Source organism: Heterocephalus glaber, unplaced genomic scaffold (assembly GCF_053883595.1).
Source record: "Heterocephalus glaber isolate CG9 unplaced genomic scaffold, H.glaber_assembly_v1.0 deba00001067, whole genome shotgun sequence".
Lineage (NCBI taxonomy): Eukaryota > Metazoa > Chordata > Mammalia > Rodentia > Bathyergidae > Heterocephalus > Heterocephalus glaber.
This window is the reverse complement of record NW_028258187.1, coordinates 909,863-926,468: the sequence shown is the minus strand read 5'-3', so window position 1 is coordinate 926,468 and position 16,606 is coordinate 909,863. Positions and strand designations below refer to the sequence as shown.

Below are 16,606 nucleotides of genomic sequence, written 5' to 3'. Positions count from 1 at the left end.
GGGGGAGGGGCAGGAGGCCAAGACGCTTTCAGGAGCTGTGACCACCAAAGCTATTCTGCTCAGTGTGGATAAACTGAGGGAGAAGTCTTTTCTCTCTGGTCATGCCTGAAGCTGAATTTAGACCGTTTCGAATTCCAAACACCTCTTCCAAAGTGACTCACCTTGAGGCCGCTCTGCTTTCAACAGCTGTGATAAGCAATCCCCAAGTAAATTAAAAGAACTAAAAACACGAAGTCAGTTAACTCTCGCCACCTCCCAGCTGTCGCTCTGGCCTGTTACTCAGTCGGGACAGCCACCCGCGCTCAGCGGACCACTGCTGGCAGCGCCTTCCCTTCTCCCCCACCTGCTCTGCAGTCCACCTCCTTCCGGTGTCGGCAAGAAATGGGAAGGGGCAGGAACACAGAGATGGGCAGGGTGCAGCACACCCTCTCACAGAGCTTGGCACATAATCCCAGCACTCTGAGGGGCTGAGGCAGGAGGGTTGCAGGTTAGAGCCCAGCCTGAGCAACTTAATGATTACCAAGACCCTGCCTCAAATAAAAAATGGCTAGTGGTGTAGCTCAGGGTGAAGGCTCTGGGTTCGATCCCCTGAACCAGGAAAAACAGGCGCTACCAATAATCACTACACAGTGCAAGGACGTCCTGGTGCAGCACAGCCTGGCCCTGGGAGGAGCAGCAGGCCCTCAGAGGACCAGGACCGTGTCGCCTGCACAGCATGTGATGTCCCGGTGGCTCCAGCAGGCCCAGCATGCTGTCACACACAGCCAGAGGCGAAGCTGCTGAAATACGAGGATGGGAGGATGCGGAGGCCAGACAAGGGGCAGTCAGTGCTCAACCGCGGGCCGCACCTGTGCTGCAGAAGTGTTGAAGGTATACAGCTTGTTCTCTCTCTCTCTCTCTCTCTCTCTCTCTTTCTCTCTCTCTCTCTCTCTCTCTCTCTCACACACACACACACACACACACACACACACACACACGACCCAAGCTCTTCCCACAAGGCAGGCACCCAAACCCTGCTCACCCAACAGCTCTGTTCTCAACACCAGCCTGGCTCAGGGCTCGGGGTTCGAGTCCTGGTCCCCTCCTCTACGTGGCTAGAACTTCTGGAAGGGAAATGAGCTGGAGACAGAGAGGGAATGCACCATGCGAGACAGCAAGCAAACCGGGCGCCTGGCCTGGCGGGGGCTGCTCGTGCTCAGCTCTGGCGGAGTCTGCCCCGGGACTGAGTCAGGGGAGCCAGTGCTGTCTGGGGACCTCAAGAAGAGGCCTGGGGCTGCACTGAGGCAGGACAGCGAAGGTGTGGATGTGGGAGGGGCCGGCAGGCACCGAGGGAGGGGGGTCGCCAAACTGCAGGTGAGGAGGATGGGAGATCCGCACCCAGGCTCCGGGGAGACCCAGCCGCCTCTGACTCCAGCTTGCTCCTCGAAGCGGCCCCTCCCAGGAAATCGGCATGCATTTCCAAACTGCCCGAGTCTCTCACACCCAGGAAGCGCCAGTCCATTCTGCTTCATTCTTGTGGTTCTGGGGCTGGAACCCAGTCCCCTTGCAGGGACACAGTGCTCACCACTGAGCTGCACCCAGCCCAGGGACCTTCTACGACTAGGCCAGCTCCAACCCGATTTCCTTACACCTATGCCTGCCTTGTACCTCGATTGGGACAATGACGACACACTGATTTAAAGGAAAGAAGGTCAAGGAGCATCCCCAGCGCCCAGGGCAGTGGGCCTCATGGTCACAAGGCTTCCTTAGAAATCCTGACCCACCCTGCTAGATTTTACATTTTTCTTGGTACCAGGAATCAAACGCAGGACCTTGAGCTTGCCAGGCGCAGCCCCACTGAGCTACATCCCAGGCCCCAACCCTGCTTGGTTTTAAAGAACACGGTACAAGAAGGCCTGGACTGGAACTGCAAAGTGGCCCTCAGAGCTCGGAACAGAAGGTGGCTCCGCTCCAGTGGCACAGGGGAGCCACTACGCAGCCTCCTCTGTTCCCAACCCCGGGGCGGCCGTTTCTGCCCACACCTGGGCCTTGCAGGCGTCACTCAGTGAGGGTAGGGAGGGCAGGCAGCAAAGTGCTGACCGAGTTTGCACCAGTCCCTACCCTCCTGGGCTCCTCGGACTCCAAACTAGCTGCCCTCCCCACCTTCCCGGGACTCCCATGTGGCCTCTCCAGTATCTGTCCTCCAAGGGCAAAAAAGCAAGCTTTCCACTCCACCGCATCTGCCACAACTGCCCGCCACACCTCTGGGGGCAACAGCACCCTGCCCAGCCCGGGTCCCACCATCCCCACTCAGCTCGCCCCGGCCCCACAGCCTCCAGAGGTCCCACCTGCAGATCTCCCAGGACAGGACGGCTAAGTGTCACTCCCCACCTTCAAATCTGAAGCAGCTGTCCCTAGCTCCCCGAGCTGGTGTCCCCCCTGGCACGCAGCTCCCAGAGCAGGGCCCTGGCCAGCTGGACGTGCCCGAGTACCCTGGCTGCACTGTGCTGGGGGGGACCCCACGCCCGCTCCACTCCTGGGCCTTTTCCTCCAGCAGCTCGGACCACGCCTTGTGTAAGGACAGTGCAGGGAGGTGGAAATCCTGGACGCCCTCCCTGCAAGCACCATCATCTCTCCCCGATTATGCCCCTCTCCTCGCCTGCAGAGGTGAGGAGCTGCGAGCTCTGGGGCAAACTCGAGGTGGAGAAAAGACAGTCTGCAGCTCCCGTAAGCTCCTGAGAGATCCGCCAACCTTCTGGTCAGCTTGGACCTCCACAGGGACGTCTCCATTTTTTCTTTCTCTGCTCTAAGTAATTATGGTTATGCTCTGAAGAGCAGCACTGAGTCAACCATCAGCCAAAGGAATATCAAGGCCACTGTGTGTCCTGTCTCAGACCTGAACCTATTATGGCCCGGGAATGGGATGCTCCACCCACAGTGCACGGGGCACAGAGCACAGGCACAGCGCCCACGAGGGCTCCCGGAGCAGCGCTTCGCCTGAGCCCGACTGGACCCGACCGGACGCCCCAGCACGCACACCGAAGTGGAGCACCGGTAATGCGCACCCTGCCTGACCATGTACTCGCTACCACAAGAAGCTGAAGCTGCGGCTCTGTAACAGGTCACACCATGGTTATCTACCACTTTCCTATGCTTGTGCCTTAAGGGATTTTTGGTTACAATATTTGAAACTTAAAATAGTACTGAGTTATAAATTTGATTCTAGAAGAACAACTGAGTATGTGTTTCAAAAGTTCAGTACTTACCAACCAAAAGGGCATTTTGATCAACAATTTGGTTCCATTATCATCCAGGTGATTTGTTTTTAAATTTATTTTATGGAGAAAAAAGGCTAGAAATGACCTGGTGTACAAGTCTGTGAAACTGCTTTTCCTGCCCGTGGCCCGATCACGTTTAGGACCTGAAGTCTCCAGCAGACAGACACGTGCTTTGGGTAACTCGGGATGTTACGTGCTTTAACGCTCACGGCCTCCCCAACGCCCCGTGGTCCCTAGAGTTCCTAGGGTCAGCTTAGCTCAGGAAGACAGCACTTTCAGGTCCCATCCACCACTCAACATAAGTGCACCTTTCATTCCAGTCCTATCAGCTGTGTTCCTCCCTCAGTTCCAGCTGATTAAAGAAAAATGTTCCGTTCAGTACCTGGCACCCCGCCGCACTCGAGCATTTCAGCAGTGCGTGGCTGCCGAGGTGGCAGAATGCTACCTCTCACACCCACGGGCCTCACTCTCAGGACACTGGTTGGGAGAGCTGCGGAGAAGTCTGCAGCCCGCACACACCACAGGCCACCCCAGGGAGCTGAGCAACCGGGCAGCACAGGGGCTTAGACTAGCTTTGGAAGGACTCCAAGGAGTGCCACACACCGACCCAAAGAGATGAACAACTGCAGTTTTCCTGAAACCTCCAGAGAGCTTTGTTTCACTGTTTCTACTGTGCACCAGGGAGGAGCTGAGGGAAGGGACTGCTCTTCCTCAGGGCAGTGCATGAGTCAGGGGCCGCCCATCCCCTCCAGATAAATAAATCCTCTTTAATTTTTAAAGTCTAAGTAGCTGTAAGCCTGTGTGCATTTCTTTATAAGTCTAAATCTGGTTTCTCTGAATAGGCAAAAGTACAATTTCAAATGTCTTTCAGCTTTTCACTAAGATGCCTGAAATCACATGACAATACAACTACACATAAAATGTGAGGTATTTTAAACATTTTTTTGAAATGGATGGTTTGTTTACTGGCTTTTGAGAGTTGTCAAGTCTATAGAGAGAGACACCTATCTTTCAGAACTGAATCTCAGCTTCACTCTGGAACAAAACCTGATGTAAGGAGGTTTTTACATTATTACTCGACAGAAAGGAATTTTTTCTGAAATGCTATCATCATATAAATCCAATGTTCCACATCTGTACCTTGAAAGATTTTTAGTTTCAAAACACAATTTTAGATTGGAAAATAGGTGCAAATAGAACTAGACTTTTGAAAACAATATGACTATTTAAGTAGAAGTTATGGGGCAGGGGATTTAGCTCAGTGGTTCTGCTGCCTTCCTCACAAGCACAAGGTCCTGAGTTCGATCCCTGGTACCAAAAAAACAAAAACAAAACCCCACAAATAAAACTTGAACCTTTGTTGGGGATTTAGCTCAGTGGTGCCACCACCTGCCTCGTAAGTGGAAGGTCCCGAGTTTGATCCCAGGTACCAAAATAATAAAAAATTTTAAAAAGTCGTTGTCCTGTGAACACATAATTACCTACAGAAACAGATAATTTCTACGCCATAAGTGTGCAGCTGACAAGGCAGACTGTGGTATCCAACTTACTTGTCCTAGACTTCCCAAATCAGATTTTATTTTGCAATCAATCAGATTTATTTTGCAACATCACAAAATAGTAGAAATAATTCCAGTGCCTCTGCAACACTGAAAGATAAAACATGAAAAGATGATAAAAATTAAGCCGTGATTGTTTCAATAGTTTGCTGTGGTGGTGGTGGTAGCGGTGGTGCTGGGGATTGAATCCAGCGCCTTCTCACTGAGCTGCATCCCCAACCCTCTTCTTATTTTTTATTTTGAGACAAGGTCTCCATAAGTTGCTAAACTGCCCAGTCTGGGCTCAAACTTGTGATCCTCCTGTCTCAGCCTCCCGGAGTGCCAGGACTTCAGGCATGTGCCACCATGCCCAGATGAGCCTTTATAAAATAACTGTTTCCTTGAAAATACCATTGGTGTGGGGCTGGGCATGCAGCTCACCACCACCAAAAACAAAAACAACAACAAAAAAACAACAAAAAAACCAAACTATATATATATATCAGCTGTAATCTGTGCTGGGCCTACATGACGACATCCGGTGTGAAAGGATTTCAAACCCGGGAGCCACCAGGCCCAGGCAGCTATTTAAACATAATTAAAATCAAAGTTTCCCAAGTTCCGCTCCCCGGTCCCATACCCACTTTCCATCGCAGTGGCCACCTGTGGCTGGTGCCCACCGCCCTGGACAGCACACAAGCAGGACGTTCCCACTGGGCCGGACATGCATGCCCCCTGCCGCTTGGCCACGTGGTGACCCAGCTGCCTCAGCCCTCTCTCCAGCTTCGTGTGGCACTGCCAGACACCGAGTGCAGTTTATTTTTTTCTTTAACTTACCATTTCAACACCAGGTACAAATAGAAATGTTTTTTAACTATTATCTGAAAAGAATGGTGAATGCTTTTAGGGTTAGGCAAACTCAAAAAGAATCAGTGTAACACTACACAAATGAAAGTAATGAATAGAAGATGTTTAATACAATTTTCAAATGGCTGAAAACTGTCACTTTTGAGAACAGCCTCCATTTGAGAGCAAAGTACAATGACTGGATCACTAAAAAGCCACGCTCTCAAGGGCAAAGCCTGAAAACCCTTGGTTCAGGAGGAACAGCAAGGGGTGGGGGCGAAGGACTAATGGATTACGCGTTCTCCTCACCAGGTTGTGGAACTCCCGGACCCAGGCCACGCCCAACCAAGAGGCATCCGCTCTGAGGCCAATCTGCACCTCCTACGGGTCTGTCAGTATCTCCAGGGTGATCCCAGCCCCTCTTTATTTTTAGCTGGCCTACTAAAATCCACCTCCCACCCTGGTTTGGGGTCCAATTATCACTTCTCGTCCCACATAAAAGAAAAGCACTTGATTCCGAACTGTTTTGGTGAGAAAACAGATGAACACCCCTCTGCACATTTTTAAGGCCACGCAGTGTGAGCACCAGGCGTCTCTCTGGGATGCCTTTACAGCAAATCCGGAGATGCGGGTAAAGCCACAGAACTGCACGCTTTGAAAGGGTTAGAATGGTACATTTTAAATCACGTTTATTTCCAATAACAACGTGTATCAGCCAGCACCTCGGCGCACACCCATGATCCCAGAACTGAGGGAGGCTGAGACAGGAGGGTGGAAAGCATGTGGCCTGCTGGGGAACTTACTGACATTCAGAAAACAAAAAGGTGGGGAGGCAGCTCAGCGCAGAGCTCTCCTCGGTTCAACCTCGGCCAAAAGAAGCCATGGGAACGACCCAGCAGCGCCTTCTGAGATGACCCGGTTTTCATCTAAACCACGATGCTTTTTCTCAGACTGCTTAGAATTTTCCAAAGTAACAAAGCACAATAAACCTTACTCACTACTTCTGGAATGAAAACCAATCCGATCATACCGAAAGTTAAGGAAGTGGGCCGGGGATTTAGCTCAGTGGTTCCGCCGCCTGCCTTGCAAGCGCAAGGACCCGAGTTCGATCCCCGGTACCAAAAAAAAAAAAAAAAGAAAGGAAAGTTAAGGAAGAGCAGTACATTTGTAAAGTTTCGTCTCCGAGGCCTGTAAGCCAGTTAGCCCAGCAGCCGTCCTCTGTCCCTGCAAGGAGCTCGCCTCCCCCGCGGCTCGGGTTTCGTCCACCTCGGGCTCCCAGCGGCGCTGACCCTCCGGGTCCTGTCCCCACGGCACAGGGCGGGACGGGGCCGGGTGCGCCAGGCCCCCCGCGACCCGCGCCAGGGCGCAGCCGAGGCGGAACCGCGGGCTCCGGCCCGACCCGGGGAGAAGCCGCCTGGCCACGCAGCCTGGCCAGCTCCCCTCAGGAGCACCCGCAGCGACTCGAGACCCCGGCGTAGACGCGGACCCCGACCCGCCCCCCCTCCCCCGCGAACACAGCCGGGCCAGGACACACCGATCCCGGCTCCCGACCCGCCAGGCCGTCCACACCGCCCTCCCCTGCCTGCCCCGGAGCTCACTTCGGAGGTCAGGAAACCTCTTCTGCTTCTGGGAACCAGGCGGGGAGGATCGGGGGGGGGGGTGCGGACCACGGGGAGAGCAGCGGGGGGAGGGGCTCGGGGTCCCGGGACAACGCGGGAGACCAGCGCGGACCCCAGGGAGCTCCGCTTACCGGCATCATGCTGGGCACGGACCGCATGGATCCGTGGGCCCCGGAGTCCGGGACTGCGGACCCAATCGGGGACCTGTTGCGGCCGCGCGGCTTTGTTTCCGCGGCCCCAGCTGCACCGCCGGGGGGAGGGGCGGGAAGGGGCGGGGCTGCGCGTGCGCGGACGAGGTCCCGAGGGGCGGGGCCGTCGCCCTGGGTTCGAGCCGTGTGAACTCGAGGGCCGGGCGGCGTCCCGCGCTCCCTGCAGGGCCCCGACCGCGCCTGCCGGGCCTGCTGGTCCACTGCTGCCCGCCCTGCCTGGTCCGCCCTGCCTGGGTCTGGCCTCTGTCCGCCCCTGCGAGTCCTCCCCTCCGCCCGCCCTCCCGTGCACTGCTGCCCTCCCCGGCCTGCGGCCAGGACCGCTGTCTCGCCCTGGTCTCTGGCCATGTGACCACTGGGCACGAACTGGGCCGGTGCAGTGGGGAACGGAGTGGCACCGGGATTCGTGTGAACGGCACGCGTGGGCAGTGGCCAGAACGCTTGGCGGAGGAGCCGAGGAGCACCGGCGCCCAGGAGGCTGTGCAGGCCCGGGCGGAGTCCACGCGGCCCTGTCCCGAGGCCTGCCCACCCTTCCTCCGCTGAAGCGGCGAGCCCACCACTCCTCAGCCAGCACATCCTGTTCCTGTCCAGAGAGGGCACAGTGTGCGCTTTCTAGCACAGACTGGGGGCCGCACTGCGCTGTCCTGAGCCGTCTGCTCTGCGCCCGGCCACTGTCTCCAGAACCTCACTGTCCAGGGGCCACCCTCGCTCAGACCTGATCAGAAGACCCCTGCGAGCCAGGCCTGGTGGCCCGCGCCTGTAATCCCACTTCCTTAGAAGGATGAGACAGGAAGCTGGAAGTGCAAGGCCAGCCTGCCCAACCTAGACTCTCCGTCTCAAAATAAAAATTGAAACTGGGCCTGGTGGCCTATGCTTGTAGTCCCAGCACACTGGGAGGCTGAGGCAGGAGGATCACAAGTTCAGATCTAGCCGGGGCAATTTAAGAACTTAATGAAACCCTGTCTCAAAAACACCAAAAAGAGCTGGGGATAGAGCTCAGCTCAAAGGCGCTGTGTTCCATCTGCAAAACTCATTATTTTTAAAGGCTGGGGATAGAGCAGTCCCCTCGCATGTGCAGGGCCCCGGTTGTCACCCTGGCACCACACACAGCCCGCCGAGAGCCCTCCTCAGCTCCTCGTCCCTGGTCGTGCCGTCCTCCCCTCCCTGAGGCTGCTCTATCTCTGTCCAGTGCCCCTCGAGTTCCCACGCACGCAGAGCCTGGGTGTTCGCTCTGGCCGCGTCCCTGGCCCAGGCCGGCTGGTGTCTGTCTGCCCACGAGGCTGGGACTTCTGCTCCTCCTCTGGTGCTGATTCTTCCGCACCTGAACAGCGCTCAGGACACGGCTGCAGGGTGAGTGAACGTGGGTTAGGAGTGAGTGTGGCCTGCCTGGCTGGGAGGCGAAGCGGGCTCCCATGTGTCTGCCAGGCCCAGCACCGACAGGACCTTCACGTGGAGCAAGGAAGGCGTCGAGGCAGAGCCCGCCCGGGGAGGCTGAGTTTCCAGGGAAGCAAGAGGTCTGGCCCGATCCCTGAGGGTCCCGGTGCCAGCCCCAGGTGGCGGCTGCAGCAAGGGGCTCGTGCTGCCCTAGGAAGCCAAGGCTCCTTTCTGCTCTCTGTCCAATCAGGGTGAACTTGGTCCCAGTCATTTTTGGCCTCGGGCTTTTTCAAGAGTTTTCAAAGCTACTGCACACTTAGGGTCTTGGATGGCCCCAGAGGCCGTATGCTGATGGCCCAGCGGGGCCACAGGGTTCCTTGGAAAGGTATGGGGACCCAGGCCCCCCCTTTGCCTCGCTCTTCTTGCTTCCGGCCAGGGTGAGGTGCGCAGCCTGCTCCACCATCCACTCTGTTCTGCTGCCTCTGCCTCCCCAGGGCCGTGGGGCCACACACAGATGGATCCCCTAAGTCGTGACCCCAAATAAACCTTTCTTCCTTTCAAGTGTAAGGAATTTTGCCACAGTGCAACCTAATGCAGACACCTCCAAACACAGTTGTGTGATAAGAGGACACAGTGTCTTCGGGGAGGCCCAGTTCTTGCAGTTCTTGATCTTCCCTGCCCCCAGCACACTACTGATATCTCCCTATCAATGAATGATCCTGAGAATGTAATCGTGTTGGTTTTCTCCAAAGAGCTAAAGAAAATCAATTAGATAAGGAAAACCTAATCGGACATGTTTGGGTACGGTCATTCAAAGCCCCTTGTGTGGAGACTCACTTAGAACAACTCTCGGGCATGACATTCCAGTTAGCTGTTAATCACTGGTAGAGCGCCTGCCCCACCCCGACTGCCACCACCTTGTAAGGTGCCTGACCATCCTGGAAGACCGAGGGACATTTCTGACCATCCTGGAAGAACTCTAACTCCAAGGCTCTGCAGAGAGCTGGGGTGGCACAGCGGTGAGCGCTCTACACCAGCAGCAGGCGGGAGGCGCTGGGTCATCCCGGGCTCACAAAACCAAAGGAACTTAGGACACTGCAGAACCTGAAGGGCACAGTGGTACCTGCCTCAAGGAATTTCACTTCACACTGCTGAGGCCCTGAATGGTAACTATGGATATTTTTCTTGGAGTAATTTGTTTCCTGAAAGTGTTTATAAACTGGTTTGGGAGAGGATAGATCTATTCTCCAACATCTAGCAGGATGTGAGACTGAAGGAACCATTCATTACAGCTGTTGTCGTATGCTAAAAACAACTGCTACAGATTCCCGTCTCTTCGGTAGCTCTTGTTCACCATAACTTTTCACAGCTTTCTGGTTTCATCCCTTGAGTGCTCCTGGTATCTGCCTTGTCTGTGTGGCCCGGGTGCCTCTGTGTGCAATTGGGCTTATGTGAGGCCTGGGGCACTGACTTGTGACCTCAGGCACAGTGTGTGGGTCTCGCTTGGGTGTTTGCACAAGAGCTCGGTCAGCCCTTGCTCACACCAGCTGGCCCTCCATGATGGTCTCCTTTGCTGTGCAGACCTTTTCATTTGATGTGGTCCCATCTGTCAAGTCGCCTTGATTTCTGAGCTATTGGAGTCCTACCCAGGAGACCACTGCCTGCATCAATCCCCTGTTTTCTTCTAGTACTTTTTTTAGGATAGGAGGCTTCTTGAGACAGGGTCTCCCTATGTAGCCCAGGCGGGCCTTGAACTCATGGTGATCCTCCTGCCTCAGCCTCCTGGGTGCTGGGACTACAGGCGTGCACTACCACACCTGGCTTTCTTCCAGTGTTTTTAAAGTTTCCAGTCTTGCATTAAAGTCCTTGATTCACTTTGAGTTGATTTGAAGGCACTCTTTAAAAAAATTCTGTATAGAGAATCATTTCATCGCCGTGATTGTGCGACTGCATTTGTTCTCCGGTGCTGGTGGCACCGAGGTGGGGACGACCAAGGCCTGAGGGGAGCGGCCGCTGGGTCAGGGCGGCGGCTCTGCCGGAGCTGCATCCTCCTGCCCATGGCGCCTGCCCACCGTGCTCTCCCTCAGCGGGACACAGAGGTGAGAAGGTTCGGGCTCCCGGTCAGTGGCGGAAGGTCCAGCCACGGGCAGAGTGAAGCCAGCGCCCACCTCGGGGGAGTCCCCAGCCCTCTCTCTGTCACTGAGCAGAGCGGGCTTATGAGCGGAGTCTCAGGGAGGACCACCGTGACGCCCTGATTCACAGCTCATTGTACTTCATTTACACTAAGTTTATAGCCAGCCCCAGGGCTATGCAGTGTAGTCCCAGCTACTTAGGAGGCTGAGGCAGGAGGCTCACTTGGGTCTGGGAGGCTAATCTGGGCCACAAAGTGAGACTGCATGTCATAAATAAACAAAAAGTTTGACCAAGTGTCTACTATGTGCACAGAAACATGAAATATACAAATAAGGGAACCTGTGTTCCTTAGAGGAGATTATGTACTCAAAAAGAGAGAAACGTGGGTAGATCTACCTTTGTAGCACAATCATACTATGTGCCAAGCATCACCCTAAGCTTCCTATAAACATGTTCTCGTAATGTGAGTGTCACTGCGACGATCTTAGGTTACAGGCAGAGACCTGAGGTTTACGGGGCTGAGCCGTGGCTTATTTGTGAGCACTTTCTAGGAACTCACTTTGCAGGTGCTGTTAGTCCAGCTCCAGGGAGTCGATGGAGAAAAGCCAGGTGAGTTCTGCCCTCCCCCGAGAACAGCTGTCCTCAGATTGGGACAACAGGTGATAAGCAAGGAAACGAGACACAGGCAAGGAAGAAGCTGAAGTGAGCTAGTGAGGAGAGACACTTGGGAGACGGTGGTCAGAAGTGCTGTCTGAAGAGACCATGCCTGAGCCAGTCAAGAGCCAAGAATCCCCAGGGGCCTGGACAGAGGGTCCAGCCGGCAGGGAGCAGAGCCAAGGGCAGGGAGGCTGGCAGCTTCCAGAGCGCTAGGGGAGCGGCAGACTCCCAGACCCATCCACATCTGCACAGGAGCGGAGGACGGTCTGCCTGTCGCTATCCCTGAGCAGTAGCCGAGAAAGGACGGAGGAGGAAGTTAGAAGGGAACAGTCCCTGGAGCAGAAAGGATCCGCAAGGCAGGAGCGTGGTGTGTCCCAGGGCTCAGAGCCAGCCTCCCACTGAGCACAGAGCTTCTGATCTTGGGCCTGGAGCCCTGGCCAGGCTGACGCTGGAGATGGATCTCCGATAAGGCCCCTGTCCCGAATTCCTGCAGCCTCTCCTGGCGCTACAGGGGACTGCAACCAGTCAGTGTGCGGGCTGGGCCCCTGGCAGCCCCAGAGACAGGGTCCCAGGGCCGTGCAGGAGGCAGGTCGGCCAGAGGTGAGACGGCCGCTGTGTGACCAAGAGGGACAGCTCGCCCAGGAGCTGCTGCTCAGATATGATGGTGAGGTGCATGGCAGGTGAGCCTGCTGTGGGCCACACACCGTCCCACACCAGGGGGAAGCTGTCCTGGCTCCTCTCGGGGTCGGGTGAGTCATCCTCAGCCAAGTCAGCCTGGAGGTCGCTGGACAGCGCTGCCCCCCCCCCCGCCCCCCGAACTGCGTCTGCCTGGAGTGCAGCACTCAGAGTTGTCACCTCCAGCTCAGCTGGGGAAGGAAGCCAGTGGCCTCCTTGTGCTGCTCAGGGGCTCGCGGTTGCAGAGCGCTCTGAAGTCAGTCGGGAGGGAGGAGCTGCTCTCCTCACAGGGTCAGTGGGCTTTCTGAAAGAGGTGGCAGGGCAGGCAGGATTTGGGTTGGCCCGTACCCCTCTCCTCTGGGTGTGGCCAACCTGTCACCGTGAGACTCTCCTGTGACTGTGACCTCTCCTGGTGGCAGGAGGACCCCCAACAGCTGGTAAGACAGGGCCTTGTGTCCGTAGCCACGTGGGCCGGAGTGTGGCCAACAGCCCACACGAGCTCAGAAGCCCCGTCTTGTTCCAGCCGACCCCGTGCTTTCTACCCTGTGAGAGTGTGGCAGAGCCCAGACTCCGAGTCCTTCACTGTGACAGGGTGAGGCTGCTTTTGTGTGTCCCAGTGCTGCTGTGACAGAACACTCTAGGCTGAGAGACACTGACTCATGTTCTGGAGCCCGGGAAGCACTGGTCCGGCACCCACAGGCCTGGATCTGGTGAAGCTGGCTCTGCCTGAAAGGTGGTGCCCTGCAGGTTGCGTCCCCAGAGCCGGGAGGCAGGGGTAGAAGGGCCAAGAGCACCCACTCCAGCAGGCTTGGTGGCCTGTTCACCTCCTGTCTTGGTTACTTTTCTCACAGCTGAGACAGCATACCCCACACCCAAAGTTAAAGGAGGAAGAGTTCATTTAGCTCACAGTGTGTAGAGGTCTTAGCTCATAGTTGGCTGGCTCCAAGGTAGGTTGGCAAGGCAGAGGGGCATCGCAGAGGAGAAACATTCCATGGCAGGCAGACAAGAGCAAGCAAGGGACACCCACAGCTCTTTTTATTCTTATATCTTATCCAGGCTACTTAGGGCAGGCAGCACTCACACCTTTAATCCTAGTGCTCTTGATGTTAGAATTGTACCATGAATCAATTTTAGTGTCACACACTGTAGATCTAGCCACTTCTGAAAAAGCCCCACCTATGATCACATGAGGCTTTGGGGGACATCTAGACACAGCCATAATATTCCTCCCCTGTCCCCCCAGACTCATGCACATCACTTTATGCAAAAGGCGTTCAGTCCATCTCTAAGAGTTGCCAAAGCCATAATAGTTTCAGCATTGCTGAAAAGTTTAAGTCTAAAGTCTCCTTTAAGATTTAAGGCACACTCTTAGCTGCAAGCCCCTGTACAAATGAAAAGGAAGTTAAACACTTTTAACATTTTGGGGGGAGTACCAGGGATCAAACTCGGGACCTTGCGCTTGCAAGGCAGGCGGCGGCACCACTGAGCTAAATCCCCGGCCCCACTTTTTTTTACTCCACTTTTTTTTTTTCTTTGGGTACCAGGGATCGAACTCGGGTCCTTGCGCTTGCACAGCAGGCAGTGAAACCACTGAGCTAAATCCCCAGCCCTTTTACCCCCACTTTTAACATTTAATGGCACAAGATAGACATTTTTATTTTAAAAGCTACAAACAGGGTTGTAGCAAGGAATGGGAACAAAGCAGAACTAAAATCCAGCAGGGCAAACATTAAATCCCACAGTTTTACTTCTAGCATCCCCAGCAACCTGTGGCAAGTTGTGAACTCCAAAGAGCTTGGGTGGCTCCACCCCATGGCACTGCTGGTGGTTGTAGCTCCAATGGCTTCTCTCTGGGGCCAGCTCTGCTCCCTCTTTGCAGTTTTCCTCAGATGATCTAAGTTCCTGGCTTTTCCAAACTTCTGGTCTATCCACTGTACCTTCGGCTGCACACTCACAGCTTCACACACTGCCCTCTCAGGGCCACCCTGCCTGGCCTCCCAGGCCTTCTTCTGAAATCTGGGCAGAAGCTTTCCTGACCCCACGACTCTTGCATTTTCAATGGGCCTAAAATCAGCACCACATGGATGATGCCAAGCTCTGCTGCCAACTGGAGCAGCAGCCAGGCTTCCTTCTCTCTTGGCTCTAGGGATCCATTGCCTATGAACCTAACCCCAAGGAATAACTTCCCTAGGTCACCATCATTCTGGAACATGGTGCTCTGGGCTGTCTTCTCAAAGCAAAGTCTTTGACCTTTGCAACTCTGAGGCGATAGAGGCTGGAGTCCTGTTGGTTCTTGTGATGTCCTCAGGCCATCTTTTTTGTTGTCTTCTTTTGAAATACTTGGCTTTTCCTTGTTTGGCTTTTTAGCAACCAATTTTTCTTCTGTTTCATCTTTGCAGGTCGAAACTTTGCTGGAACTTTCTTTCTGGCCAAACTCACAGCATTTTAAATCATTCTGCTGGGCTCTTTGCTCTTGACTCTCAACATAAATCTGGCTAAAGACCCCCAACAGTAGCCATGCCACGGCCTCAATATTAGACTGCCTTGAAATTTCTTCTGCCAGATTAATTAGTCCACCACCCTTAATCTCAGCCTTAGGCAAAGTCTCTGGACATGAGCAAAATGCAGACAAACTTTCTGCCAAGGTATAACACACATCATCTGGAGTCCAACAGCCAATGCAGACCTTCTTCCCAGCAAAAATCTCCCAACCTTGTGGTTACCAGCATCACTTTTATCAGACTTCTGGACTTCTGAGCTCTGACCATAATCTCTCATCAAGTACAGCCTCGGGTGTTCCAGCTCTTCCCTTTCAGCGGGCATCTCCAAACCTTTCCAGATGCTTCCCACAAGCTAGTTCCAAAGGCTCCTGAACCATAGGGTCAGGTACAGTCACAGCAATGACCCCACTTCTCTGGTACCAAATTCTGTGTTAGTTACTTTTCTCATAGCTGAGACAAAATACCCCACACCCAAAGTTAAAGGTTTACTGAGTTCACAGTGTGTAGAGGTCTTAGCTCATAGTTGGCTGGCTCCAAGGTAGGTTGGCAAGGCAGAGGGGCATCGCAGAGGAGAAACAGTCCATGGCAGGCAGACAAGAGCAAGCAAGGGACACCCACAGCTCTTTTTATTCTTATATCTTATCCAGGCTACTTAGGGCAGGCAGCACTCACACCTTTAATCCTAGTGCCCTCGAAATGTACCATGAATCAATTTTAGTGTCACACACTCTAGACCCAGCCACTTCTGAAAGAGCCCCATCTGTGACCCCAGAAGGCTTTAGGGGACATCTAGACACAGCCATAACACCTCCTGAGGCCCCTTCCTGGACTTCAAGGGTTATCTCTCCCCATGGGTATCAGAGGGGACAAGTGTTCAGATCACAGCACCAATATTTGTGCCACTTCTATGCAGCAGAAGAAAGCTGACACGCGAGACACATGTACTGTCCTCAAGGGAAGGCTGGGATGTCACGGTGAGACAGAGGAGGGGCAAGCTACCCATACCCAGCTGCAGAGGAAGGAGCCGGGCGCTTGCACTGAGCCATATCCACAGCCCTTTTTATTTTGTGACAGGGTCTCGCTCAGTCACTAAGCTGCCCAGGCTGGGTTCAAGCTTGCAACCCTCCTGCCTCAGCCTCCCAGAGCGCTGGGATCACAGGTGTAGATCATTACCGCACCCAGCACAAAAGTGTCCTCTATACAGCATTGAGCTAACACACGCACACGGACCATGCTCTGAGGTACCATAACCCAACTCCTTGTTTTCTGCCCTATACCCCACCCTTTGTCACAGAGTACTGGGTCACAGATGCCAGTTGTCATTTGTGTAGGAGGGGAACAGTGGAGAAAGGTCCCAGCTGGTAATTGCAGCTCCTAAAATGTCAGTGCCCACATGGGCCACAGGCAGCTCTGCATCTGGGTCCTGCCACGACTCCGGCCTCCGCCAGGGGCCCTGTCACCTGCTCTGGGGACTCTGTGCCGTGACCGTGCCAGCAGCCAGGTGCTCAGAGTCACCAGAACTACGCAGTGCCTGCCTCGGGGAGAGGACTCAAGGCCCCCAGGGACCTGCAGGCAAATCCTGCGCATGCGCATTTCCCAGCGTCCAGCAAAACCGCGGTATTGCAGCTGGATCTCGGCACTGCGGAAATAAAAGCAAACTCTGTGAGCCAAGGTCCTCACAGCCAGAACCTAAGATGAGGCTCAAGGGGGGTCAAACGTCTGTTCTCTTAGCTGATTACAAAGGCAACACAGCATCATTCCAGTCTTCCAGGCAGCAGTTACAATTTTCTGGGCACATGT

The 16,606-nt window shown here is 54.6% G+C and overlaps 1 protein-coding gene across 7 annotated transcripts in view; it reads right to left on the bottom strand.

The window, feature by feature from the left end:
- Tp53bp2 (tumor protein p53 binding protein 2) overlaps nt 1-7,543 on the bottom strand; it is a 45,568-nt gene extending 38,025 nt beyond the window's left edge. For 5 of the 7 annotated variants that reach the window (XR_206187.4, XM_004867433.3, XM_013066527.3 and 2 more), the window contains exon 1: nt 7,392-7,543. Coding sequence is in view for 4 of the 7 variants with exons in the window: in XM_004867433.3 (XP_004867490.1) it covers nt 7,392-7,418 (27 nt within the window). In the remaining 3 variants the exon portion in view is untranslated. The remainder of the gene's footprint in view (nt 1-7,391) is intronic. The other 2 variants (XM_087209845.1, XM_021246482.2) reach the window with 2 other exon arrangements.
- Nucleotides 7,544-16,606: the final 9,063 nt, after the last annotated feature.